Source organism: Gorilla gorilla, chromosome X (genome assembly GCF_029281585.2).
Source record: "Gorilla gorilla gorilla isolate KB3781 chromosome X, NHGRI_mGorGor1-v2.1_pri, whole genome shotgun sequence".
Classification (NCBI taxonomy): Eukaryota; Metazoa; Chordata; class Mammalia; order Primates; family Hominidae; genus Gorilla; species Gorilla gorilla.
In genome coordinates, this window is record NC_073247.2 from 151,249,803 (window position 1) to 151,276,170 (window position 26,368).

Consider the following 26,368-nt stretch of genomic DNA (forward strand, 5'->3'; position numbering starts at 1 on the left):
TTGTCTTGAACCATTACTGCATATGATATATCAAAGTTAAGTGACAATACAAGAAAGCAGATTCATTTGCTCCCTGCCTAGGCCGTCAGTTCCTAAAGTGGAAACGCCATATATTATCTAGCTCAGTTTGCTCTACAAGACCTGCAATAGAGCCTTGTGTGACATAGAGATAATATTTGTTGAAGCAATTAAATTTGACTTGGAATTAACTCTGCCATCATTCTATAAGGAAGGATTGAAAATCCTTCTCACCCTGTGCTGATATAGTACCTTTCTATACAAAAACGTCCTTCTCCCTCTTCCCTTGGATTGCATAAACTATGTACATGCCTTCCTCAGGGCACTTTTCTAGGACAGTGTCAGCCTAAGGATCTTTGTTTGGGTGGCTTTTAGAAACTCAGGAAGACAGGAGCATCATATGCCTATAGGCAGCTGGCTTCCAGGTCAGTAGTTTTGCTCTGACCCTAAAATCAGACTCCCATCCCAATGAGTATCTACAGGGGAGGACTGGGCATTCTAAGCAGTTTATGTGCCAATTCAATTTCTTAACCTATCTCAAAGATGGAGATCAGTGTGAGTCCAATCCATGTTTAAATGGCGGCAGTTGCAAGGATGACATTAATTCCTATGAATGTTGGTGTCCATTTGGATTTGAAGGAAAGAACTGTGAATTAGGTAAGTAACTATTTTTTGAATATTCATGGTTCAAAGTTTCCCTCTGAAACAAGTTGAAACTGGAAAATGCAATATTGGTGTATCATAATTTTTCTTAAAAACATACCTTTGATGCTTATAAACATTTCATTTGTAGTGATAGTTTTCAGGATATGAGTTCAAGAAGCTACATTAAAATCAATAACAATATTTGGTAAGTAATATTAAGTAATAATGATGTTCCACTCACTTATTAATCTTTAATACAACCGTATGTGGTTAGTACTATCATTATGCCCATTCTATGCAGATGAGAAAACTGCAACTCCAATGGCCAAAAATTACAGAGGCATAAATGGTTTAGACAGGACTTAAACTTCAGTGTGACCAAAACCCATGCTTCTAACTACTATATTCAAAACTCGGAGAAAACTGAACCCAGAAAAATTGAAATCATGACTAAATTGCTATCAACATAGGTAGTGAAAGTCAATTAAGTACAGAACTGGAGTATAACTGGCCAATTATCCCATATAATGGGAATTCTCCACATGTACAAACCACTTCATATGCTAAACTTGTTGACAACATTCAAAGCTCATCCCTGAATTTGACTATATTGATTACATCGAAAATGTTACATAGCAACCTTAGAATCCTTGTGTACCTTTTCTTCTCAAAGCCTAGATTATTTCTTTTTCCGAGGTTTCAGTAATTGGAGCAGTAAACCCCAGTGTCCTTTACCTACTTGTTTATTACCTCCAGATGCAATATTACTGGTACTGTGATTGAGAAATGCACAGAGTGCTAATGAGGAATTCGCTTTCTACTCTGACACTCCAGAAGAATAGAGATGCAATCCTAAGGAAGAATTTAACACCACAGGCTACATGACTAAGGATAAAGAGTAGAAAATTAGCAGGACTCTATTAAGGCATTACAGCAATCCACCTGACAGATGAAAAAGGCATGAAATGAAATGAAATGTAGCAGCTACACTTGTCCTATTGAGAAAGGAAAAAAGTCACCTGTAATGTTGTTCAGAAATCCTTTCAGTACTAAAAAATTCATTGACCATCTTCCTTTAGGCTCGAAAATTTCTTAGAAGGTAAAAAAAGGAAAAGGTGACAGGGCAAAGACATTTGAAAAGAAAGAAAAGAGTGAATGAACTTGCACACCTGGCTTGGACTCCCATTCCCTTAGGTTTCCATTGTGGGGACAAACTAATGCCTGGGTTACCTTTCTTGAGAGTGTGTTAATTGATTCAATATCTCTGAAGTGCTACTTTCATCTGAAAGGTTATAATTTGAAATTCAGATTTACCTGGATAAATTTGATCTTGCTATTATGGAAACCTCTAGAAATCCTTGGAGTAGTTACTCATTATCAGCTTAAATAATATAGCCATTGGAGCTGAGGGAATGAGTAACTCAATTAGTCTCAGTTACAACTGAAGGGCACATTGTTGTAAACTATAATTGAAAACATAAATATCTTTACCTAGTTTAAAAATAAAGATACTTTAAAAGGAGGAAGGGAATAGCCCTGAGGAATGTAAATATAAGCACAAAACTTCTACAACAGAGTTTACTACGTGTGTGGCTATGTTCCACCCAGCAAAAATGCTAAGTCTACAACTGACACAACTTGGATACTCTCATGTTCCCACATTTTGATTTGGTCAAGGCTGTGCAGTTGTACTGCAGCCACCACCACTCCTGGCCTCTATGGTATATTGATCTGACCCACCAATCTGATCAAGGTTTAGAAAAATATTTTCAGCCCAGTTAGCTCACAAACAAAATGAGAATTCCCACAAATTGCTCTTTATCTCAGACAACAGAGGAAAGCTACAGCAAAAGCATAAACAAATTACCATTTAAGTTTGTTGCTTCAAATTAAAGACTAATTTCAACAGCTACTAGATAGCACAGTTTATGGGGCATCTCGGCCCCAAGTCTTTTGTCTTATAAGGTCTTGAAAAAAAGAAAGGAGATTTTCATCAATAAGAGTTTTTTGTTATCTTTTTCCCTTGTTCATCAGGCCCTTCACTGTGAGAGAGAGGTGTAAACATTCAGGGCATGCATTCTAGTTAAAGAATATTAATTGGCTATTGGGTCCCTTTGGTTAGAATAAAGACCTCTGTATGATGTCCCTAGCTGTACATTAAACCCAAATATCTCTCAGATAAATGAAGGTCTGTAAGAATTTGGTCATTCCTGTCTCTTCTAAAGAGTAACAGAGGCATTTTCCCACAGTAAAGTAGAATGGAAAGAAAAAAAAAATCACAAGCCTATAAACACCTTTTTCAATTTTCCCAGCATGTCACAGACACTACTGTCTTATTTACTACGTATTTCTGAGGAGTAAAAAAAGGAAATATGTTGTTTAGCTGAAGCACAGCATATTTTGTGGTAAACTTGTTAAATAAAACATCTTTTGTCCAAGCTTTGGTTGTCACACAAGTGGATATATCAGGAAATATAAAGGCAGAATAAACTAAAGCAGAACATACTAACATTTGTAGTAGGCATGAAGGGAATTAGAAAGTGTTTGTGTTAACATGGAGGGAGGAAGAACAGATGCTTTGAGATGTTCTTCAACAGATATTCTAGGCACTGAGACCCCCTTCGGGACCAGAGAGAGCCCATATCCACCACAGTACCTGACATATAAATGCTCAGTAATTGATAAATGAGTCCCATTCTAACTGTTCCTTAGCCCTGCTCTATGGAACTCTCCCCTGGAATTCTTTGTGCCATTATTTTATTTCTGGAATCTTCAGCCTTTTAGCTGAGGGCAAAAGATTGCTGATTAGGAAGCAATATTTCCCACCTCCTGCGCAAAACAAGCCAAAGATCAACAGCAGCAGCAACATACTGAGCCCTAAAGGGCAATGACAAATGTGGAGAATGATACAGAGGTCTGGTTACTTCTTAGCCAATGACACAGAATCACAATTGAGAAAACACAGAGTTTATTCATTCCCATTGTGCATGCCCTGGATAACCAAGCTGCACCTTTCGTAACTTATCACAATCTCATATTGACGGAACACTTTCTACAGGTAATGTTTGATTTGGCTGAACACTTTAGCATTGCTTCGTAGCAACAAAATGATAGCTAGTAACAGAAAAAGATCCAGGGATATTACCACTGTTAGTGAGGAGAAAGGCCTTTTAATTAATTAATTAATTAATTAATAGGACCAAGTGCCATCTTTTTGGATCATGCCCTTAGTGGATTATTGGTAGCAAAGGTTAAAGCTCAGGCTGGTTCCTTTGTTCCCCTGGCAACAGTTGATTTGCCTCCCTTTATCTCCTGAAGTATCAGTAAGGACTAAGAGCCAATTATTACATTTGGCTATGCTAGCATATGTAAAATAAGAGTTTAAAAGTTTAGATTCGTCACTCAAAAATTCATATTCTCCAAAACCATACAGTCACTCTGTTAGCCTGTGTTCCCCCAGAAAAAAAGTCACAAGCTTATTTGTTAACATGTGCAATCCCAGGGGGCAAGAGAAAGGAACTGAAGAGTGAAGCAGAAAGGAAAAGAAAGCCAATAAGAGGATGAGTTATCAAACTACTCGTTTCTAACAGCAACTGATTGCTTAACTTCCTGGGACTGTCTCCAATAAGTCAAATTGGCCTCAGGTTAGTCCACCTGAGTGGGAAGAAGCGGTGAAAGAATTTGTCAGTATCTGTCTCTCATTGGTTAGAAGTTCGACTTATGGGGAATTAACTCCCTCACATTTCCTAGTTGGATATGCTTGGGTACCCAGAGGGTCATATGGCATCCATGCCTCAGCATGAACAGGGAAGCTTCAAGGCAAAAGACACATAGTGCAGCTATGAGCCAAGGCAATTCAAGGATACACCCTTAGGAGGCTGGCTGACATCCACCCAGAGCTAATCACCACCATGCTGGAAAAAGACACAGGTGAAGCTGAGAAGAATGAAGGTGGTGCATAGGAGGTATCTAATACAGTCACTCATTTTCAAAGTTTCCATGTTATGATTGCACTGACCACTGAGGATTTCTATTGAAAGTTTTACTGTTGTCAAACATGTACACAAGGGGAAAGGTGTCTTACATTGTTTATGTTCCTGTGCTGCTCTAGAAACAGAAATAGGCTCAAGAGCAGAGCCTGTTTTTCTTAATTCAGCAGGTCTAAGCTAACAAGTCCTGAAACATGGTACTTCCTGTTATTGGTATTGCATAGGAGAAACAAAGGGAAAGCACAGTAATTAGAAAATACAAAACAAGATGGCAGGAATAAGCCAAAAATATCAGGAAACACAATTATTGTGAATTGGGGTTAAACTAATCTGTTAATAATGACAACTTTCAGCTTGGAGTTAAAAATTTAATTGTATACTGTTAACGAAAGTGATACCTAAAATAAAATTACACTGGGAGGCCAAAATGAAGGGATGTGAAAAGAACTATCAGGTAAAAACTAACAAAAAGAAACTAGCAAAGCAATCTTAACATCAGACAAAATAGAATCCAAGAGGAAAATCATTTCAAAAGACAAGAGATTTTTTTATTAATAAGGGGAATTGCATAGGAGAGTAAAGAAAATGTGGGCCACTGGAATGCTTAGCACTAATGACATATTGGTCTTTGGTCTTCAGTTACCTTACAGGACCCTATTTCATTCTCTTATATTTGATATGTAACCACCTCAGCCAGCTTCAAGTTGCTTTTTGGCCCTAAGGGACTTCCTAGCACTATGATTTCTTTTTTTTTAAATGTTTTATTTTAGGTTTAGGGGTACATGTGAAGGTTTGTTACATAGATAAACATGTGTCACAGGGGTTTGTTGTACATATTATTACATGACGCAGATATTCAGCTCAGTACCAAATAGTGATCTTTTCTGCTCCTCTGCCTCATCCCACCCTCTCCCCTCAAGTAGACCCCAGTATCTGTTGTTTCCTTCTTTGTGTTTATAAGTTCTTAACACTTAGCTGCCACTTACAAGTGAGAACATGCAGTATTTGATTTTTGTTCCTACGCTAGTTTGCTAAGGATGATAGCCTCCAGCTCCATTCATATTCCCACAAAAGACATAACCTCCTTCTTTCCTATGGCTGCATATTATTCCATGGTATATATGAACCACATTTTCTTTATCCAGTCTGTCATTGATGGGCATTTAGGTTGATTCCATGTCTGCTATTCTAACACTGTAATTTCTAAAGACTTCCAGATTCTACTTTTATAGGTAACCTGTTAAACAGTCTAGCTCTGGAAGCCAAGCAATTTCTAGAATAACTAAGCAATAGAAATTACACTTCAATGCAGAAAGGCAGTATCTACATGAGATTATGAAATTGCTGTTGCTTTTTGTGTTCACTGAAAAAAATAAGTAAAACTGTAACTTTCAGAAAAAATGATTGTACATATGGAAAACCCAAAGCATCTAAACAATTAAAATAAATAAGTATAGAAAGATTACTGGATACAGAGTCAACATACAAATATCAGTTACATGTCTATATACCAGCAACGATTCAAAAATGATTTTTATAATAGCATTAAAAATTAGACGCTTAGTAATAAATGTGAGAAAGATGTGCAAGAACTCTACATAAAAAATTATGAGACGTTATTGAGAAAAATTAAGGAAAACCTAAATAAATGAATGAATAGGCAATGTTTATCAATTAAAGGATACAATATAGTAAATATATCAAATGTTTACTAATGGATTCAATACCAAAGTGCCCAGCAGGCTTTTTTTGGTGGTGGGAGGTCGGGCAGAATTCATCAGCTAATTATAAAATGCATATGGAAATGCAAAGAGCCAAGGATAGCCAAGACAGTTTTGAGGAAGAATAAACTTGTACTACTTACACTACCAGATGTCAAGACTTATTATCGAGTTACATTTATTAAGACAGTGTGGTACTGACACAAGGATAGACAAATAGATCAGTGAAACACACTAGAGTGCTCAGAAGCACACCTGTACATATATAAAGGCTTGATTTATGATAGAGGTGCCAGTGCAGTAGAGAAGGAAATTATTGGTGTTTTCAATAAAAAGTGATAGGTCAATTAGATATTCATATGGCATGAAGTATGAAACAATAACAATTTATATTCATAACTTGCAGAAAGCAAAAATTTCTTAAAATACAAAAAGTGATCACCATAAAGGAAAAGATTGATAAACTGGACTATATTAAAACTAAGGACTCCTGTTCAGCAAAAGACACTACTTCGACTGAAAAGACAAGTCACAGAGTGAGACAAGATATCTGCAATACAGATACCTAATAACTGAACCCCATACAGTGATGGTGGGAATTTAAGTTCGTACAATCATTTTAGAAAATTGCTTGGCAGTATCTACTAGATCTGAACATGTGATCCAGTAATTACACTCATAATTATAAGCCAGTAAAAAGGCATGTTTATGTCACCAAAAGATATATACAAGAATGTTCATTACACTATTATACATAAGAGCCAAAAACTGGAAACAAACCAAATATCCATTAACAGTAGAATGAATAAATAAAAGCTGTAATAGTAATACAGTGGAATACTACACAGCAATGTAAATGAACTACTGCTGTACAAAACAACATGGTTTAATCTCACAGACAAAATGTTAAATGAAAGACACAGACGAGTACATATTGTGAACTTCTGTTTATAATTCAAGAACTGGCAAGAACTGTTTACTGTGTTAGAAGTCCAGGTAATGGTAACCTATAAAAAGGAAAAAGGGTGGAATGATTGGGAGGGGGCATCTTCTGGGGTATTGATAATGTGCTATGTATTGGTCAGTTTAGTGTTTAAACAGGCTCATTTACTTTGTGAAAACTTACACTAAAATTGTGTGTATTTTTTGAATATATGTGATACATTAATAAATAGGGTTTTTAAACCTGTAGTTCATAATTTAGTGAAAGTAGAATATCCAAACATTTAGTTTTAAAACAATCAATTATAGTGCTACCATCATTTTTATGCATTATTGAGAAGTTTATTTTACCTTTCTTTCCACTCTTATTTCAAGGCTCCAAAATTTCTCTCCCCAACGTATATTTGGGGCAACATGAATGCCCCCAATGTATATTTGACCCATACATGAGTCAGTAGTTCCATGTACTTTTTAGAAATGCATGTTAAATGATGCTGTTACTGTCTATTCTGCTTCTTTTAGATGTAACATGTAACATTAAGAACGGCAGATGCGAGCAGTTTTGTAAAAATAGTGCTGATAACAAGGTGGTTTGCTCCTGTACTGAGGGATATCGACTTGCAGAAAACCAGAAGTCCTGCGAACCAGCAGGTCATAATCTGAATAAGATTTTTTAAAGAAAATCTGTATCTGAAACTTCAGCATTTTAACAAACCTACATAATTTTAATTCCTACTTGAATCTGCTTCCTTTTGAAATCATAGAAAATATCAGTAGCTTGAATTAGACCAATTAATTTTCTAGATTGCATCATATTTTAAATATAAACTATGTAATCATCTACAACCTGAATTCTTTTCTGTGTCCAATTTGTCCAATTTTTTTCTCTAACATTTATATCACAAAGCAATTAATTTGTGTGATTTCTGCATATGTATTTGTAATTCATCAAGTCAAATCAATGTAGTAATACTATATCATAAAATATACACAAATAATTGAGTGATAGGCTTCTAGTACAAGGACGGTAAGTTTGAAGCATGATTCTATCTGGGCTGGCTAGTTTACTCTGAGAAAGTTATTTTTTATTGTTGGGTCTTAAGCTGAGTTTACACACTTGGTGTCAGAATGATTCCGGCAATGAACCGTTTTATGTTCTGCTAGGCTGATCAGCACAATCTATATGGCTGTGAACAAAACAATGTTTCCCAGTCATACCAACCATGCCACCATTTTAACAGCTGATTAGTGTATTCAGAACACCTCCACTCCATGTTCGTATGGCTGTTATCTAAAGATGAAAGCAGTAGACACTTTTATTTTTTGAAAAATTTAGGCTCTGCAGGGTCAATTATATTTGATAAATGAGGGGCTTTTTTGAAGCAAACTAGATATAATTTCTTTTGCATTTCTAAAGCCTGATATCTTATTAATTGGTACATTAAATTGTGCACCATTTCTCTGTAACTGTTTCAGTACCTATCTCAGCACTATACCAGGCAGAAGAAATTAAAGAAAGAACCAGTGCCGAGACCAGCTTGGTCAGGGAGACCCTAATCCTGCAGCACTAGAGGAATTAAAGACACACACACAGAAATATAGAGTATGGAGTGGGAAATCAGGGGTCTCACAGCCTTCAGAGCTGAGAGCCCCGAACAGAGATTTACCCACATATTTATTGACAGCAAGCCAGTCATAAGATTTACTAAAAGTATTCCTTATGGGAAATAAAGGGATGGGTCTGGCTAGTTATCTGCGGCAGGAACATGTCCTTAAGGCACAAATCGCTTATGCAATTGTCTGTGGTTTAAGAACACCTTTAAGCAGTTTTCCGCCCTGGGTGGGCCAGGTGTTCCTTGCCCTCATTCTGGTAAACCCACAACCTTCCAGTGTGGATATCAAGGCCATCATGAGCATATCACAGTGCTGCAGAGATTTTGTTTATGGCCAGTTTTGGGGCCAGTTTATGGCCAGATTTGGAGGCCTGTTCCCAACAAACCAGAAGCCAGGAATATATATCCTGCAACTAAAATGAAGAATCTCTAAGGCTTCAGGGCCTGCCCACTTGTTCTTCTGCCTGGTTCTTCACATACACTGTCTCAAAGCTAGTCTACCTTGAGAGGAGCATGAATATGTGTGTGGGTGTGTGTCTGTGTATTTTAACCTTAAAAACCTAACTTCCAGTATAGACAGATGGCATAGTAGCTAAACCCTTACAAGTTCTTCTATGCTATAAAAGAGAAACAGAATTGAGAACCACCTCCAGCTATTAAGTGTTATATTTGAATATAGCCTTAGCTTTAGCAGAATAAGTAGGCCAAACTTAAAATAAGCTTTAATAAGCTTTTCTGCCTTTTCAATGATAAAGGTCCCTTTTCTGTAGCCATTGTTGATTATGTACACTTATACATAAGTCTTTTGAACTAATTTCCTGTTTTCTCAACCACTTGCTGTCTTCATGATACTTTGTCGCAGCTGGTTGCTATAGAAATGTCTGTTACAAGGAATGTGGCTTGAAGGAAAGTGATAAATGAAAATGAAATGTGAAGTGACTTTGTTTGACTACAAATTCCCATTCTGGTAGTCCCCAGTGTATCAATACATTATTTTTCTTTAGAAAATAAACCAACCCAAGGAAAAATGGTGGGCAGGTCCTGGTGAATATGGCTGTGATAATTATATTAGCAATCTCTTTGGCTAATATTTGAAGCCCAAATAATTGAATCACAATGATCTTTCCCCAGAAAATATGTAAAATGCACCTTGGAATCTAGAAGGCCTTTTAGTCTGCAAAAGAAACCTTCTTAATCATAAGCAGCAGAAGTCCCATTTACCAAATTGGAAAGTTAAAGTTACAAAGCATCAATCATCAGACTTCCATTCAGGGATGGCAATTGGGAGTAAGACTTTTTAGTAAAGAAACTAAACACAAAGTCATTAGACTCTGTAAAAGTCTTACCAAATTTGATTCTGGAACACCTATTCTATTTCCGTAAAGATGATGAATTCCGGAGCCAAATGTTCTTTTCATGAAGGATTTGAAAACTGTCCATGAAAATAATGCAATCAACCTTTTAGCTTGAGACTCTATTCACTGATTAGATTTTTTTAAATACTGATGGGCCTGCTTCTCAGAAGTGACAAGGTTGGGCCTCAATCTCAATTTTTGTAATACATGTTCCATTTGCCAATGAGAAATATCAGGTTACTAATTTTTCTTCTATTTTTCTAGTGCCATTTCCATGTGGAAGAGTTTCTGTTTCACAAACTTCTAAGCTCACCCGTGCTGAGACTGTTTTTCCTGATGTGGACTATGTAAATTCTACTGAAGCTGAAACCATTTTGGATAACATCACTCAAAGCACCCAATCATTTAATGACTTCACTCGGGTTGTTGGTGGAGAAGATGCCAAACCAGGTCAATTCCCTTGGCAGGTACTTTATACTGATGGTGCGTCAAAACTGGAGCTCAGCTGGCAAGACACAGGCCAGGTGGGAGACTGAGGCTATTTTACTAGACAGACCTACTGGGATGTGAGAAGTATTTAGGCAAGTTTCAGCACTAACCAATGTGAGAAGGCCTCCAGAGATGAGCAGTTGGTGAAAGGGAGGCTCAAAACCAGCTACTATACAGGTCAAGAAGAATTTAGCATTAAGGAAACAGCATAGCAGGATTCCAGACAGGCAACTGGTCAACAACATGAAGGTCTGGAAGAAAGGTCGCAGGTACTCAGGTTCAGGGCACTACTTCAGCTTCAGCCCTTGCAAAAACTGGTGAGAGTTGGAAAGTCTTTAGGCCAAGAAAAACTGGATTATTTAAAAGGGGGTAAAGAAAGGGACTCCAGGAGGAAGGATTAAGGCAAGAACTAGGTTCCAAGAAACAGGGCATGAGAGAGAGTCTTGATCTACCGCTATAGTTCTCATGGTAGCATCAGAATCACCTGGGAACGTAGAAATGCAAATTCTCCTGCTCTACACTAGACCTACCAAATCAGAATATCTAGGGGGTGGGGCCCAGCAGTCTGTGCGCAAACAAGCACTGCAGGTGATTTTGATGCACATTATAGTTTGACAACTAGGCCAGGTGCAGTGGCTCATGCCAATAATCCCAGCACTTTGGGAGACTGAGACGGGAGGATTGCTTAAACCCAGGAGTTTGAGACCAGCCTGGGCAACACGGCGAAACCCCACCTCTATTAAAAAAAAATACAAAAATTAGCTAGGTGTGATGGCTCCCACCTGTGCTCCCAGCTATTCAGGAGGCTGAGGTGGGAGAATCACCTGAGCCTGGAAAGTTGAGGCTGCAGTGAATTGTGATCACACCACTGCACTTCAGCCTGAGTGACAGAGTAAGACCCTATCTCAAAAAACAGAAAAAGAAAAACACTGGCCCAAAGGAAATGAACTTGTTACAGAAGCCGGGGTTCAAAACACCAAATAATGGACTTGTACCTAGTCCTTCCCGGGTGCTCTGCAGACATTTCTCCAAGCGTAGTCTGCAAACAACCTACATATGTAGAATTACCTATGCACATTTTTCATTTAACAACCAAGAGCTACATTTGTAGCAAAATCTGGGTTGTAACTTAGCCTACAGCTGAAGCCTAAGAGATTCCATCTGTGAGAAGAAATAACCCACCTCTTTGGCCCCCCTCCCCAGGCAGGAAGCCAGGATGGTCCTTATATAAAGTTGTGCTGTCCAATAGGTAACCACTAGCCACATATGGCTATTTAAATTTAAATTAACTACAATTAAGAGAAATTAAAAATTCAATTCCTCAATTGCACCTGCCAAATTTTAAGCACATAACAACCACATGTGGCTAGTAACTACTGTATTGGAGAGTGCAAGCGGAGATAGAACACTCTATTACTGCAGAAATTTCTATTGGATAGCACTTATAATAGTTTAGTGTAACTTAAAACTCCCTAGTTGCCACAGTCATGATTTAGTAGTAATTTCATGGATTTCTCTACTGAGGTTAGAATCTCTGCCATTAGAGACTGATAACTTTAAAGTTTGCAATTATCAAACTGGTGACAATTTAAGCCAGAATCAGGTAAATGTCCTCAGTTTTAACAACATTGGAATTTTCTGGGACTAGCTGTGTATCTATCCAGGATTCTTGAGAATGCCTGCCATTTTTCAACATAATGGATGTAAGGTATTACACATATACCTGGGGATGGGGTGGTCGGTATAATTGCACAAGCATTGTGGAGAATGGTATCAAAGAGTGGCAGAACATCACAATCAAGGTTTTCCCTTTCTTTTACCTTTGCTTTTTAAAAAGACAATATTTGCTGGACCTGATCTTATAACTCATAAATGGGACACTGTATGTTCCTTTTTACCTCCTCTGTTTCTACTTAATTGCACCCTATGAGGACTGCTTCCCTTACCCACCATAACCCCTTCCTTCACTCATCCATATCTTTACTCTTCTTCACAACTCTGTAATATTGACCTTCTTTATGAACCTTTCCTGGAACAATCCCTCTTAAGTGCAAGCACTGTTATTATGCCTTCAATGTATTTAATATCCATGTATCTATTCTCTCTAATTTTGTCATTTTGTGTTCTCATGTATTTTCATTCATTATGTGTCCAACTTCCATGGATAACATGGTTACAACAAAAGATCCTACTTCATGACAATTATCTTCCTTGGGTTTGTGGGACATAGAACAGTGCTTAGAGTAGGGGATCCAAGAACCCAGGAGAATATATTAGCTAAGAAGATAACTTCCGTTTTTAAAAGTCCAAGATTCAGGAGATCGAAACCATCCTGGCTAACATAGTGAAACCCCGTCTCTTCCAAAAATACAAAAAATTAGCCCGGCATGGTGGCAGGCACCTATAGTCCCAGCTACCCGGGAGGCTGAGGCAGGAGAATGGCGTGAACCCAGGAGGCGGAGCTGGCAGTGAGCCGAGACCACGCCACTGCACTCCAGCCTGGGCGACAGAGCGAGACTCCGTCTCAAAAAAAAAAAAAAAAAAGTCCAAGATTAAAAAAAAAAAAAAAAGATGTCTGCTTTGTGAGTTTAGCATTGTCTCCTTATCATTCCAGAAATGAAATGGCAAATACATTTAAATCAGAACTAAAAAGGGGAACAGGGTATAAAGGCTCAATTTAGTCACATCATTTCTGTTTCTCACCCACCCCCTTTAAACCAGATGTTTGCCAATGCATTAACAATGCAGATGTTTCCTGAAAGAAAGTTTAGTAACTCAAGCAGACACCTTATTTTCTTTTCAAGCAGAAGAGACTATGAGATGGTGGTTGTGGTTGTTCAGGGAGGGAGAAGATATAAATGATACACATTATTTCAAATCATTTCATGACCTCACTGCACACTTACAGTTATTGTACCTGTTGTCTTTTTGCTGTCAAGCAAAAGATCATTTGGAATGTTCAAGATCACTCATACATGCATGTGCACACATACACATGCACATATGTTCACTCCCTATTTCATCCACATGAACTAAGATTACTGACGTGTACAGATTCAAAGCACTAACTTTTATTCTTTTCCCAAGGCAAGAAGCTGAGCTACTTTCCAGAATAGTTGTGAAAGACCCTGTCATACTTCTGCATTGTTTCCTCCACACCACCTCCATCCAGTTCCTTATGAATGGTTACTGGTTTTCAAAAATATGAGATAAATTGAGTGTATAAAAGTCATTTTTAGACAAAATGAAACAGGAAATGAAAGAAACCAGAATCTCTCCTCATTTGTGGATGGGCCAGCTCCACCATGTCATGGTTAATCTGCAGGGAGGAAATACTAGATTTGATTGCAGATCAGACTGCAGCAAACCTGCTGTGACTAAGGCATCAAGAGAAAGCAAGCAACAGCTGGGGCTTCAGTGGTGAAAACATTATATATCTAGCTTTGAAATATGAAATACTATTTAGCAGTGTCACCTAGAAAAGAGTGTTTCAAAATGCTGATGCTTCATAAGAGCCTTTCTCTTCAGAGTTGTTTCTTTTATCTTTCAAATTAGCCAGGGTGGGAAATAAAGTGATCACTTGGTGAAGAAATCTCACAAAGAAGAACATAGAGAGTTCACTTTCATCTAGAGTAATGAACAGATTGAACAAACTAGAAATGGTTAGTCTGTTAAAGAAAAGGTGTAGGTGAGCTGTTTGCAAGAGCCACAAGGGAAAGGGGAAGACAACTTCTTTGTGGACTTAAGGGTGAAAGTTGCCAAGCAGGCAAGACGATTCTGACCTCCATTAAGAAAGCCCTTTCCAACCAACAACCACTGGGTTGGTTACGCAGGTTGGGCAGCATTGGGAGCAAATGTTGATTGAACAAATGTTTGTCGGAATTGTTGACTTAAAGAGCTGTTCTGTCACTGGGGACAGCAGCGGCTAGATAGCCCCATTCAGGGAGAGGGCATTTGTTCACCTGGCCAGAGATCAGAGCAGGCTAAGGGACTGCTGGGATCCTGTCCAGCTTTGAGACCCTACAGAGCCATGTTCACCAAGCACGTATCCCGTCTGCGGTCACGCTCATTTCTTACCTTATTCCAGGGCTTTCATCTCAGCTTGCCAGGCTGGAGCCAAGGGCCAACGCAGCCGCGCCTTGTTCGCGATGGTAGCTTCCCAGGAGCCCCCTATGGTTCCGGAACGGCGCTGCCGGCCCCATCCTGTTTGCTACCTCCTAAAGCCAAAGGCACTGGCGGGCCGGGCCAGCTTCTAAAGTCGTGCAAGGTTAGAAGGTTCCGGACAGGAACGGCGTGAGGCCAATGGAAGGAGGTACTTCAGTTTCCCTCCAGATGCCCAGCGATGGGCTCAGAGCTCCTTGAGAACTCGGGAAAGGAAGCAGGGTCTCTGAAGAAATACTTCAGGAGTAGAAAGAGGAAGCTAGAGGGTTAAATGCACTACACAGGAACAGAAATGAGTTTTTCTTAGAGTTACTATATGTCTAGAGGTGTAGTAAACTAAACCAAGTCTTGAATTGCATACCGCCACGTAGGGAAGAAATGAAAACCTTTGAATATTAGTGAAAAAAGGGAAACTGCAACGCCTGTATTACTAAATAGCTTTCATCAACAGCTCAAAAGCGACAGATTTAAAGAAGCAACACCGCATTTTGGCTTTCTAAAGCTTTAATTTGGTTTGGATCCCATGCCCATGACCCTGCCAGCTGACAATTCTAAGCATGCGCAAACTGGCCCCAAAAATTCCTCCCACATTTCCGAAGAACTATTTGGCCCTTTATGTGAAGTACCTGGTTTTTCCATTTTCTGTTTTACCATAGGCCTCAGTTCGGTGTGTGGCGTATTTATTCTACATTTAACAATTTGAAGATCATTCTATTAGATTAAAAAAAAAAGAATACAATGGAAGCCAAGTGATTAAGCTTTCGTTATGCTTATATTAAGTTGTAGCATATGCATTTACCGATAGTTAACCATATTAACCTACAGAAAATGTCCAGGGAAATGGTCTATTTCTTATTCTATTTTTGACCTAAAAAAAATCTTTAAAATGTCTTAGCATTTTCCCCAGTCTCCACTTCCCTCAGCTTTGGCCTGAAGCTATCTTTAAAGGTACCCTGTACAGCTCTTGCCCTGTACAGCTAGCTACAGAGATTCAATCCTTTCTGTTCGATTAGGACACATCTCAGTGGCAGATAACATGCAAAGTTATTATATGTATGAACCAGAACTTGTTTTTCCTTAGGGGCCAGGATGTTACACTAAGGTCTTAAGACTATAGTAATATCTTCACTTGAAAAAGCCCTCTATTATTCCTATCTCAGATGATAAAAGTTCAATTAAGAGAAATAAGAACATGACATGTGTAATCTCACCTGGCTCTATAAAGCTAGTCTGGACAGACATTTAAACAATTATCCTCTAAGATTATTTGATGAAATGCATTTCAATGACTAGTTAACCATTAAAAACCAAAGTGAGCATCCCATCTGTTCCCAGTCAAATGACCTAGAGCAAAGGACTAGGCAAACCACATCTGTGGGCATAGCAAGCTGTACATCACAAACAAATGAATTTGCTTTGTATATGAGTGAGAGCAAACACTCTTTATTGTACAACTTGGGTGGGTAAGTAGGGAGAATAATGGTTTTACTGAAATCGCAGGTAACGGTTACGTTGGAGTTAAAGGTCAGGAAGAAAACAAAAGGGTAAGAGCTGTTGTTCTGGGCTGGCATTGTCAATGAAGAGCATAAATTCAGATGTGAATGTATATTTTGTAGAAGCATGTGTGTGGTTGGTGTTTGTGTATGTGTGAGTCTGAAAGAGGGAAAACAGGCTCCCATTAGACTATGACTAACAAAAATGTTTGACAGATTATAACTCAGATGTCTTACTCAGAGCATATGCCTTCCCATTTTCCCCATTATTCCCCAAAATGATGTCTTTTAAGAACTTGTCCTTGACCGAGCAGACATCTCATACCCCAAATAGCTAATATTTTGATAGCTATGATCCTGAACGGCCAAACATTCCAAAACCAAGTAGTTTGTAATATCTTTAAATGCAAATATATTTTAGGCCTTTTCCTTGGCAAGGATGCTTGGTCAGGGGTTGGCAAACATAATGCTCTTCAGACTTAAAAGAACACAACCATATTTCTTAGCCATCCACCAGAAAGTAGTAGAAGCTCCAGGAAGCAAGTCTTTGTCAGGAGTCAGACTAGCTACATCATAATCTCTCTGCCCAGGGGCTGTGGATGTCATCCATCCTGGCCTAACTAGCCTACTGAGCTGAGAGATGTCCAATTTCCCCCCTAATACACTAACCAGAGGAGAAGCACCGTGATATCATTGCATGTGAATTCTTAATTCCAATTGCTTAAGCAAATATGTTCAGTTGTAACTATCAATACCAGTATATAACAGTGGTGGCCAAGTTTTATTGATGCTGAAAATCAATTGGAGTTACAGCCAGACACATGGTCTTATGACCGGCGTACTTACACAGGGCTTTGCACTGAGACAGGTCGTGCATCTGAGGTTTACTGCTTTGCATTTTTGTTTTGTAACTGAAGTCTGATGAGACAGCCAGAGCATGTGCTACCTAGGGACTTGAATCCCTGCAGCCCCATTTCACTTCTTACCACCTTCTGGGGTGGTTTCTCGACCTCCCACTCCCCTACCACCTGGTGCCTTAGCCAGCCCTGGCTCTCCCTCCAAACACCTGCCCAATGAGCACTGCCATCCCATGGTGCCCAGACATACTCTCCCTCCTCATCCCTACCTAGCTACCATTGCCACTCCCCTCCCCCAGCAGGGACATGGGCATAGGAGCAGGGAGAGTTAAGGTTGGTCAGGTGCACGTGCTCTATGCTATCTTGGAAGGGGGCTTGGCCATGTGGCATCTCTGGACCAAGAATGTGCCACAGCACATTTGGAGGGTGAATGGTGGGGGCACACCCCTTGTCCACCTCTATTTCAGGCATGGAACACATCCTGGCATGAAAGTTGCAGTCCCTTGGGAATCACCTCTCCACCTTAATTGCCACAGTAGGCCAGTGACAAGGGAAGATTGACACATCATCCCTTGCTGGGGCCCAGTGTCCTGTGGCTGGCAGGCAGGGGATCCTAAGGACATGTGGGTGTTAAATTGTAGGGTGCACTTCCTGGGCACCTTTGAGGGTCTGCACTGCCCCAGCAAATATCCCTATGCTAGAGGGAGAAAAATATTAAATGGCAAATTTTTAAAATGTAACAAGATGGGTTGCAAAAGAGACTACAGAGGAAAGCAAAAAGTTTTGTATTTTAGTATCTTCCATGGCACTTTTCTTCCTAGCTTTTGAACAAGGGGCCCCACATTTTTATTTCTCACTGAGCCCCACAAAGTATGTAGCCATTCCTGCCCGGAGTGAGGACTTTTAAAACATAAAGATTATCAAGTCTTGGAAATTCTGATTCAGTAGATATATAACAGGTCTCAAACTTAATTATGTAAAGAATATTCTGGAGAGCTTCATTTTACCCAGTCCCACCCACCAAATATTCTGATAAATTAAGCTTCGATTAGCCCCCAGATCTGCATTTTATAAGGATCCCCAGATGATTCTACTGCAATTGGTCCACAGACCATGCCTGGACCGAATTTGGGTGCTTAGGAGCACAAACTCTGGAGCCGGGCAGACTTGAGTTTGCTTCCTAGCTTTACCAACTGATCTCAGGGGAGTTAATGTTTACCTCTAAACTTTAGCTCATGCATCTATAAATAAATATATTAATATCACGTCATAAGGATATTATGTCGTATTAAATGTCTTTAAAACACCACAATGATTAGCCCAAAGTAAACACTCAATAAATGTTCAAAAATTTAGGAAAATTGTTAAGACTGGGTTGTATGCACACTGGTGTTTATTATATTATGTAGTTTTTTCTGTATTTTTACAACATTTCAGAATAAAAAGCAACAGCTAGAAAAAGAGGGAAATGGCCGGGCGCAGTGGCTCACGCCTGTAATCCCAGCACTTTGGGAGGCCAAGGTGGGCGGATCACGAGGTCGAGAGACTGAGACCATCCTGGCCAACATGGTGAAACCCCATCTCTACTAAAAATACAAAAATTAACTGGGCATGGTGGCATGCGCCTGTAGTCCCAGGAGAATTGCTTGAACCTGGGAGGCGGAGGTTGCAGTGAGCCAAGATCTCACCACTGCTCTCCAGCCTGGTGACAGGAAAAGACTCCGTCAAAAAAAAAAAAGATAAGAGAGGGAGAGCCAGAGTATGAAAAAGGAAGTCAGAGCCCTTTAATGAGTCAGCTCTGTAGGTCTCCAGGTAGGAGGCTAGTGCTTCAGTGTCTAGGACATAGTAGGTGTTCAGTAAATTAAATTCAGGACAAAAAGAACATGCCCCAAGGACCATCTGATATCCACTTAAAGTGATGGACTACCTCCTTTCCCTTGTTTATGAATGGGTTCATGCCTAAGACTGTGTGCACTTTAATACAAGGGCAGTCGTTCAGAACTAGTCAGTTCCTGAAAAGGATTTACCAAATGTTGAGTGTGCCCTCTAGTGTTCACACTTCCCCGCTTTCTTCCTGTAAAGGTGGATCAAGGCACTTGCTTACAACTGGAACTGAAATCCTCCAAGTCGATCTAGACATTGAGATGGAGAAAATATTCATTGTCGACTGTAATTATGCAATGAATATCCAGGTGAAATAATGGACTTGCCTCTTATCTAATAATACCCAGGCTCAATGCGTCACTCCTTTGTCCACTTTGCCCAAAATTCAAGCACAGCTAAGTTGATATTTTAGGACAAAGGCAGCTTACTATCCAGCCAGAGGGGAGTAGAATATGGTTAAGAGAGAGTGGAAAGAATGAATGAGCCCTGCTATTCCTCACTGCCTGGATGGCTATAAGCACAGCCCTTATGGAGGCCTTAGGTCTTGCTTCATAATATTCCAGTTTGAAAAGGGTTTGAAAAGACCCCCTAGAAAAATCAGTAGTTTTTCTCTTTTGAGTAACATGTAGCAAAAACAATTTCATCATGTAGGTACAGGGAACACCCTAATAACTATTAATCTCAAGGAGCCAAGTCAGTGTGTTTCCTAATGTATCTGCTGTATCCCCATGAAGCAAATTTTGCCATCAGAGAAACTGACTCATGGGGAAAAAAATCCAAGGACCTCAAATCACCAAAAGAAGCCATTCCTCAGATTTGCCTCAGCTTAAGCTTCCCTGTCTCTCATTGTGTGTTGCTTTCAATGCAGTTACATAAATGGCTTTTTTGTTTATGCACCAAAAACACTAATTCATCTGCAAAGCTCACATTTCCAGAAACGTTCCATTTCTGCCAGCACCTAGGAGCCAATATTTTGCCTATTCCTGTAACCAGCACACATATTTATTTTTTCTAGATCAAACATATTATGCAGTAAGAGTCTTAATTTTGTTTTCACAGGTTGTTTTGAATGGTAAAGTTGATGCATTCTGTGGAGGCTCTATCGTTAATGAAAAATGGATTGTAACTGCTGCCCACTGTGTTGAAACTGGTGTTAAAATTACAGTTGTCGCAGGTAAATAAACAGAAAGAATAATAATCTGCAGCACCACTAGCTCTTTAATATGATTGGTACACCGTATTTTACTAAGGTCTAATAAAATTATTGTTGAATAAATTGGGCTAAAGGCGGAAGGGTCATAATTTCAGAACCCACATTGCACCATCCTCCAAGCATCCATAGTTCTTTTGATGTACCCATATTATCACTCATTTCAGTGAGGTACAATTAGTTCTTGATGTAGCCATTTCCATACCAGAAAGCCTTCCCAAAAACCAGTGTCATGTCACCGATCCTTTTATCTCTGGTGCTTGGCACAACCTGTAGCAGGTCCTTAGAAAACAAACATTTGAATTAATGGCCAAATGAGTTTGTGCTCAAAAAAGGGGTGAGGATACTTGAAATTTGGAAAATCTAGGATAATTCATGACTAGTGGATTCATTATCACCAATGAAAGGCTTATAACAGCATGAGTGAACAGAACCATCTCTATGATAGTCCTGAATGGCTTTTTGGTCTGAAAAATATGCATTGGCTCTCATTACATTTAACCAAAATTATCACAATATAAGAATGAGATCTTTAACATTGCCAATTAGGTCAGTGGTCCCAAGTAGACACTTAGAAAATCTGTGTATGTGAAATACTGTTTGTGACTTAAAATGAAATTTATTTTTAATAGGTGAACATAATATTGAGGAGACAGAACATACAGAGCAAAAGCGAAATGTGATTCGAATTATTCCTCACCACAACTACAATGCAGCTATTAATAAGTACAACCATGACATTGCCCTTCTGGAACTGGACGAACCCTTAGTGCTAAACAGCTACGTTACACCTATTTGCATTGCTGACAAGGAATACACGAACATCTTCCTCAAATTTGGATCTGGCTATGTGAGTGGCTGGGGAAGAGTCTTCCACAAAGGGAGATCAGCTTTAATTCTTCAGTACCTTAGAGTTCCACTTGTTGACCGAGCCACATGTCTTCGATCTACAAAGTTCACCATCTATAACAACATGTTCTGTGCTGGCTTCCATGAAGGAGGTAGAGATTCATGTCAAGGAGATAGTGGGGGACCCCATGTTACTGAAGTGGAAGGGACCAGTTTCTTAACTGGAATCATTAGCTGGGGTGAAGAGTGTGCAATGAAAGGCAAATATGGAATATATACCAAGGTATCCCGGTATGTCAACTGGATTAAGGAAAAAACAAAACTCACTTAATGAAAGATGGATTTCCAAGGTTAATTCATTGGAATTGAAAATTAACAGGGCCTCTCACTAACTAATCACTTTCCCATCTTTTGTTAGATTTGAATATATACATTCTATGATCATTGCTTTTTCTCTTTACAGGGGAGAATTTCATATTTTACCTGAGCAAATTGATTAGAAAATGGAACCACTAGAGGAATATAATGTGTTAGGAAATTACAGTCATTTCTAAGGGCCCAGCCCTTGACAAAATTGTGAAGTTAAATTCTCCGCTCTGTCCATCAGATACTATGGTTCTCCACTATGGCAACTAACTCACTCAATTTTCCCTCCTTAGCAGCATTCCATCTTCCCAATCTTCTTTGCTTCTCCAACCAAAACATCAATGTTTATTAGTTCTGTATACAGTATAGGATCTTTGGTCTACTCTATCACAAGGCCAGTACCACACTCATGAAGAAAGAACACAAGAGTAGCTGAGAGGCTAAAACTCATAAAAAACACTACTCCTTTTCCTCTACCCTATTCCTGAATCTCTTACCTTTTCCAAATCCCAATCCCCAAATCGGTTTTTCTCTTTCTTACTCCCTCTCTCCCTTTTACCCTCCACAGTCATTAAAGGAGAGATGGGGAGCATCATTCTGTTATACTTCTGTACACAGTTATACATGTCTATCAAACCCAGCCTTGCTTTCATAGTGGAGACTTGCTTTTCAGAACATAGGGATGAAGTAAGGTGCCTGAAAAGTTTGGGGGAAAAGTTTCTTTCAGAGAGTTAAGTTATTTTATATATATATAATATATATATAAAATATATAATATACAATATAAATATATTGTGCGTGTGTGTATGCGTGTGTGTACACACACACATACACACATATAATGGAAGCAATAAGCCATTCTAAGAGCTTGTATGGTTATGGAGGTCTGACTAGGCATGATTCCACAAAGGCAAGATTGGCATATCATTGTAACTAAAAAAGCTGACATTGACCCAGACATATTGTACTCTTTCTAAAAATAATAATAATGATGCTAACGGAAAGAAGAGAACCGTTCGTTTGCAATCTACAGCTAGTAGAGACTTTGAGGAAGAATTCAACAGTGTGTCTTCAGCAGTGTTCAGAGCCAAGCAAGAAGTTGAAGTTGCCTAGACCAGAGGACATAAGTATCATGTCTCCTTTAACTAGCATACCCCTGAAGTGGAGAAGGGTGCAGCAGGCTCAAAGACATAAGTCATTCCAATCAGCCAACTAAGTTGTCCTTTTCTGGTTTCGTGTTCACCATGGAGCATTTTGATTATAGTTAATCCTTCTATCTTGAATCTTCTAGAGAGTTGCTGACCAACTGACATATGTTTCCCTGTGTGAATTAATAAACTGGTGTTCTGGTTCATACCTCGGCTTTTTGTGGATTCCATTGATATGAATCAGTCACCCTGTATTTGATGATGCATGGGACTACTGACAAAATCACTCTGACCCCGCCAAGCTGCTGCCTTCTCCTGCCCCCACCTCACCCCCAGCCAGGCCTCACTCTTGCTAGTTCCTTTAGTTCTTTTAGTCAATATATTTTTGTCTTCACATATAAGTATAAATAAACATATTTTTAAATTTCTTGGCTGGGCCCAGTGGCTCACGCCTATAATCCCAGCACTTCTGGAGGCCAAGGTGGGCGGATCACCTGAGGTTACGAGTTTCAGGCCAGCCTGGCCAACATGGTGAAACCCTGTCTCTACTAAAAATAGAACACTTAGCTGGGCTTGGTAATGTGCACCTATAATCCCAGCTACTGGGGAGGCTGAGGCAGGAGAATCACTTGAGCCTGGGGAGCGGGGGCTGCGGGAGGTTGCAGTGAGCCAAGATCGCACCAGTGCACTCCCCATCCTGGGTGACAGAGTGAGACTCTGTCTCAAAGAAAATAAAGAAATAAATACATTTCTTGAGGCGTTTCTTGTTAAATCATTCATGGAGAGGCATCCCAAACACTACATTCAATAAAACACTCTGAAAAATGTTTTCAAATGCAATATAACACAGCAGAGATTTGATGCTCTGTTATCCAGTTTTCATATAAGGCAATGTGAGCTGTGTCCCAGAGAGGACAGTGGTCTGAATCCACCTGAGACAGAATTGGGTCTAACTAGCTGTGAGTATGGCCTTCAATAAGTCACTCTCCATTTGGGAATTTGATTTCTCCACTTGTATAATGAGAGTGTTTGACAGGATGCTCTCCCAAATCCCTTGCACTTTTGTTAGTCTGTGATTTCATGTTTTTATTTTTATTCCTTCATTCAACAAATATTCAAGGAGTAATTGCTGTGTGCCAAATACCAACAGTGTTCATTAAATTGTAATTCAGATTTTATATATATATAAATAATGTATAATGTGTATAAATTGCTTTGTGAGTGCCTACTACACTGCTAGACAGTAGTTGCTCAATAATTGTTAGCTGAATCAGAATCCATGTTTATCCCAGAGTAGCAATTAGTCTTGCATTGAGTATCGTGAAAGAAGGCCACACTTAAATAAGAATAATGCCTGGGGTTTAGGTTTTATGAACAAATGAAAGGAAATTGGTTCTGCTTTTGTTGACTAAAGGAAGGGAAGAGAGAAGAGACACTATAATTGTCTGCCTCAGATTTAAGGAGGAAGCTAATTCATGCATTAAACACGTTACTTCAAATTTGAATGACCAAAGGTCTGTAGCCTCAGCACTTCAAAATTGGTAAAAGTAAGACACTCTGGCCTTGTTTCCATAGAGACCACCCCTTACAAAGGCACCAGTGGGAAACTGGCCTCAGGACTCCTGTTATTGGTCTTCTCTGTGGCAGAGAAAGGAGCTCTTGGACCCATAAATCTCTGAGCCACAGTTCTTTCTGCCATGGGCTCAAAAATGATTGAATTCATCATGAGCCACCTGTGGCATGTTGCCACCACTAAACATGTGGGGCCTTTAAGCTCACTAAGAGCCAATGTCTTCAGAGCCAGCCCTGGCTGGATTCTACCTAGGGCATTTGCAGTTGCCATATAAGAATCATTAGTGCTTTCAAAATTACTGTAGCTACTTTGCCTAAATAGACTAAAACATGCTGCCGTCATATTGGAAGTGACAGATTAAAATAGAACTCTTGCCAAGTGAAGGAAAGTGTGCGAATATAATGCAGTCATTTTAACTTGCTGTTTAAGTGTGATTGTTTTTAGTTCTTTTGAATATTATTTGTTTTATACTGACAGGAACGAAGTACTGTCCAATTTTCTCTGCCAAGGAAAAAAGAAAAGGTGTTCTTCCTTACTTACCTGAACCAAAACAGACCAGTTTACAAAACTGCCTAATTATAATTGCTAAACAAGTTCCGAATGCTTACAGTCTAATCCAAGAATGTCAGAGCTGCACGGGCCCTTAAACACCATCCAATCCACTCCACTCATTTAGCAGATGAAGAGATTGAGGGCAACATAAGGCCAGGCCCAAGATAACACAATGACAGCCAGGACTAGAGCTCGAGTCTCCCACCCTGCACTTTGAAAGAATAATGCTTTCAACTGGAGTACATTAACTCTACTGTCTATATTTTTAGGGCAGCTGGGGCATTCTGCATTGGTGGCAATCCTCTCAACAACCCTGGGACTGAAAACTGCCTGGAATTCTTACTAACAATTCTCTAATTGACCAAAAGGTGACAAAATCAAGGAGACCAATAAGGTAGCTTGGAAAGCAGAGTGGCAGTCAGATAACAAACTGGAGCTTCAACCCCTGGCTCATAGCAGGTTCTCAGTAAATACATGTAGGATAAACGTGTGGTGCTGGTGTCTGGCGTTTAGCCCAGCTGTGGGCACTGGGCCTTCCAGATGTGACATTTGACTACTATAGCACATTCAACAGTGTCATCTGGCACACAATCATTCCAGCAACAATTCAACTTTATTCACTGCAACTGTGCCGGGGAAGACGTGCGGCACACGGAGACAGCAGGTTACTCCAGAAGCTGTTTGAGGGTTGAAGGCAGGCTTCAAAGGCCCACCGAAGCTGAGATTCTAACAATGCATTGCACCTGCTGATGATTGGGAAACAGACTACAGATGCTGAAAGGCCTGTCTGAGTAAAGCAATCAGGAATCAGAGCTCTTTTTGAATCTGAGGCTTATGCCCCATCTAAAAAATCTCAGGGTTAAAGCCATAAAAATCAACATGTTCTGTAAACTGTGGAAACTATTGAAAGAATCACAGCAGGCAAAGGACTGTGGGACCCCTGCTCTTTTCAATCAATCCAGGCCCACAAATCACTCTACTCATTTTTTCCTATGGTAGTTTCGAGGCAAATCTTTTTCATCCTGTCTTTGGGGCTATGGACTGCCTTGAGATTTCTGAGTTAATCTCAACTTCTAATATAGGTATCAAAAGGGAAGAAGAGCAGGCAGATCTTTTCTTGCATATGTAGACAAAGAGGCAAAGACTTCTGTCTGGAAGAAGGCAGAGACATTTTCTCCATGCCTTCACAGAACTATTTCAAACTCCTGGCCAGGTCATTCCACTCTAATAGGAGAGCTATCCTTCTATTCTCTTGGTTAAGAGAAAGCTGGAAATAGAAACAGGGATATTCCAGGCCAGGCACGATGGCTCACGCCTGTAATCCCAACACTTTGGGAGGCCGAGGCGGGCAGATCACTTGAGGTCAGGAGTTCAAGATTAGTCTGGCCAACATGGTGAAACCCATCTTTACTAAAAATACAAAAATTAGCCGGGTGTGGTGGCACACGCTTATAATCCCAGCTACTCTGGAGGCTGAGGCACGAGAATCACTTGAACCCAGGA

At 39.6% G+C, this 26,368-nt stretch overlaps 1 protein-coding gene across 1 annotated transcript in view; it reads left to right on the plus strand.

Annotated features, from left to right (window-relative positions):
• F9 (coagulation factor IX) overlaps positions 1 to 22,948 on the plus strand; it is a 32,818-nt gene extending 9,870 nt beyond the window's left edge. The window contains exons 4-8 of the mRNA XM_004064948.4: positions 562 to 675; positions 7,838 to 7,966; positions 10,548 to 10,750; positions 20,227 to 20,341; positions 21,010 to 22,948. Of these exons, the coding sequence (XP_004064996.1) occupies positions 562 to 675; positions 7,838 to 7,966; positions 10,548 to 10,750; positions 20,227 to 20,341; positions 21,010 to 21,557 (1,109 nt within the window). The 3' untranslated portion in view covers positions 21,558 to 22,948. The remainder of the gene's footprint in view (positions 1 to 561; positions 676 to 7,837; positions 7,967 to 10,547; positions 10,751 to 20,226; positions 20,342 to 21,009) is intronic.
• The last annotated feature ends 3,420 nt before the right edge of the window (positions 22,949 to 26,368 follow it).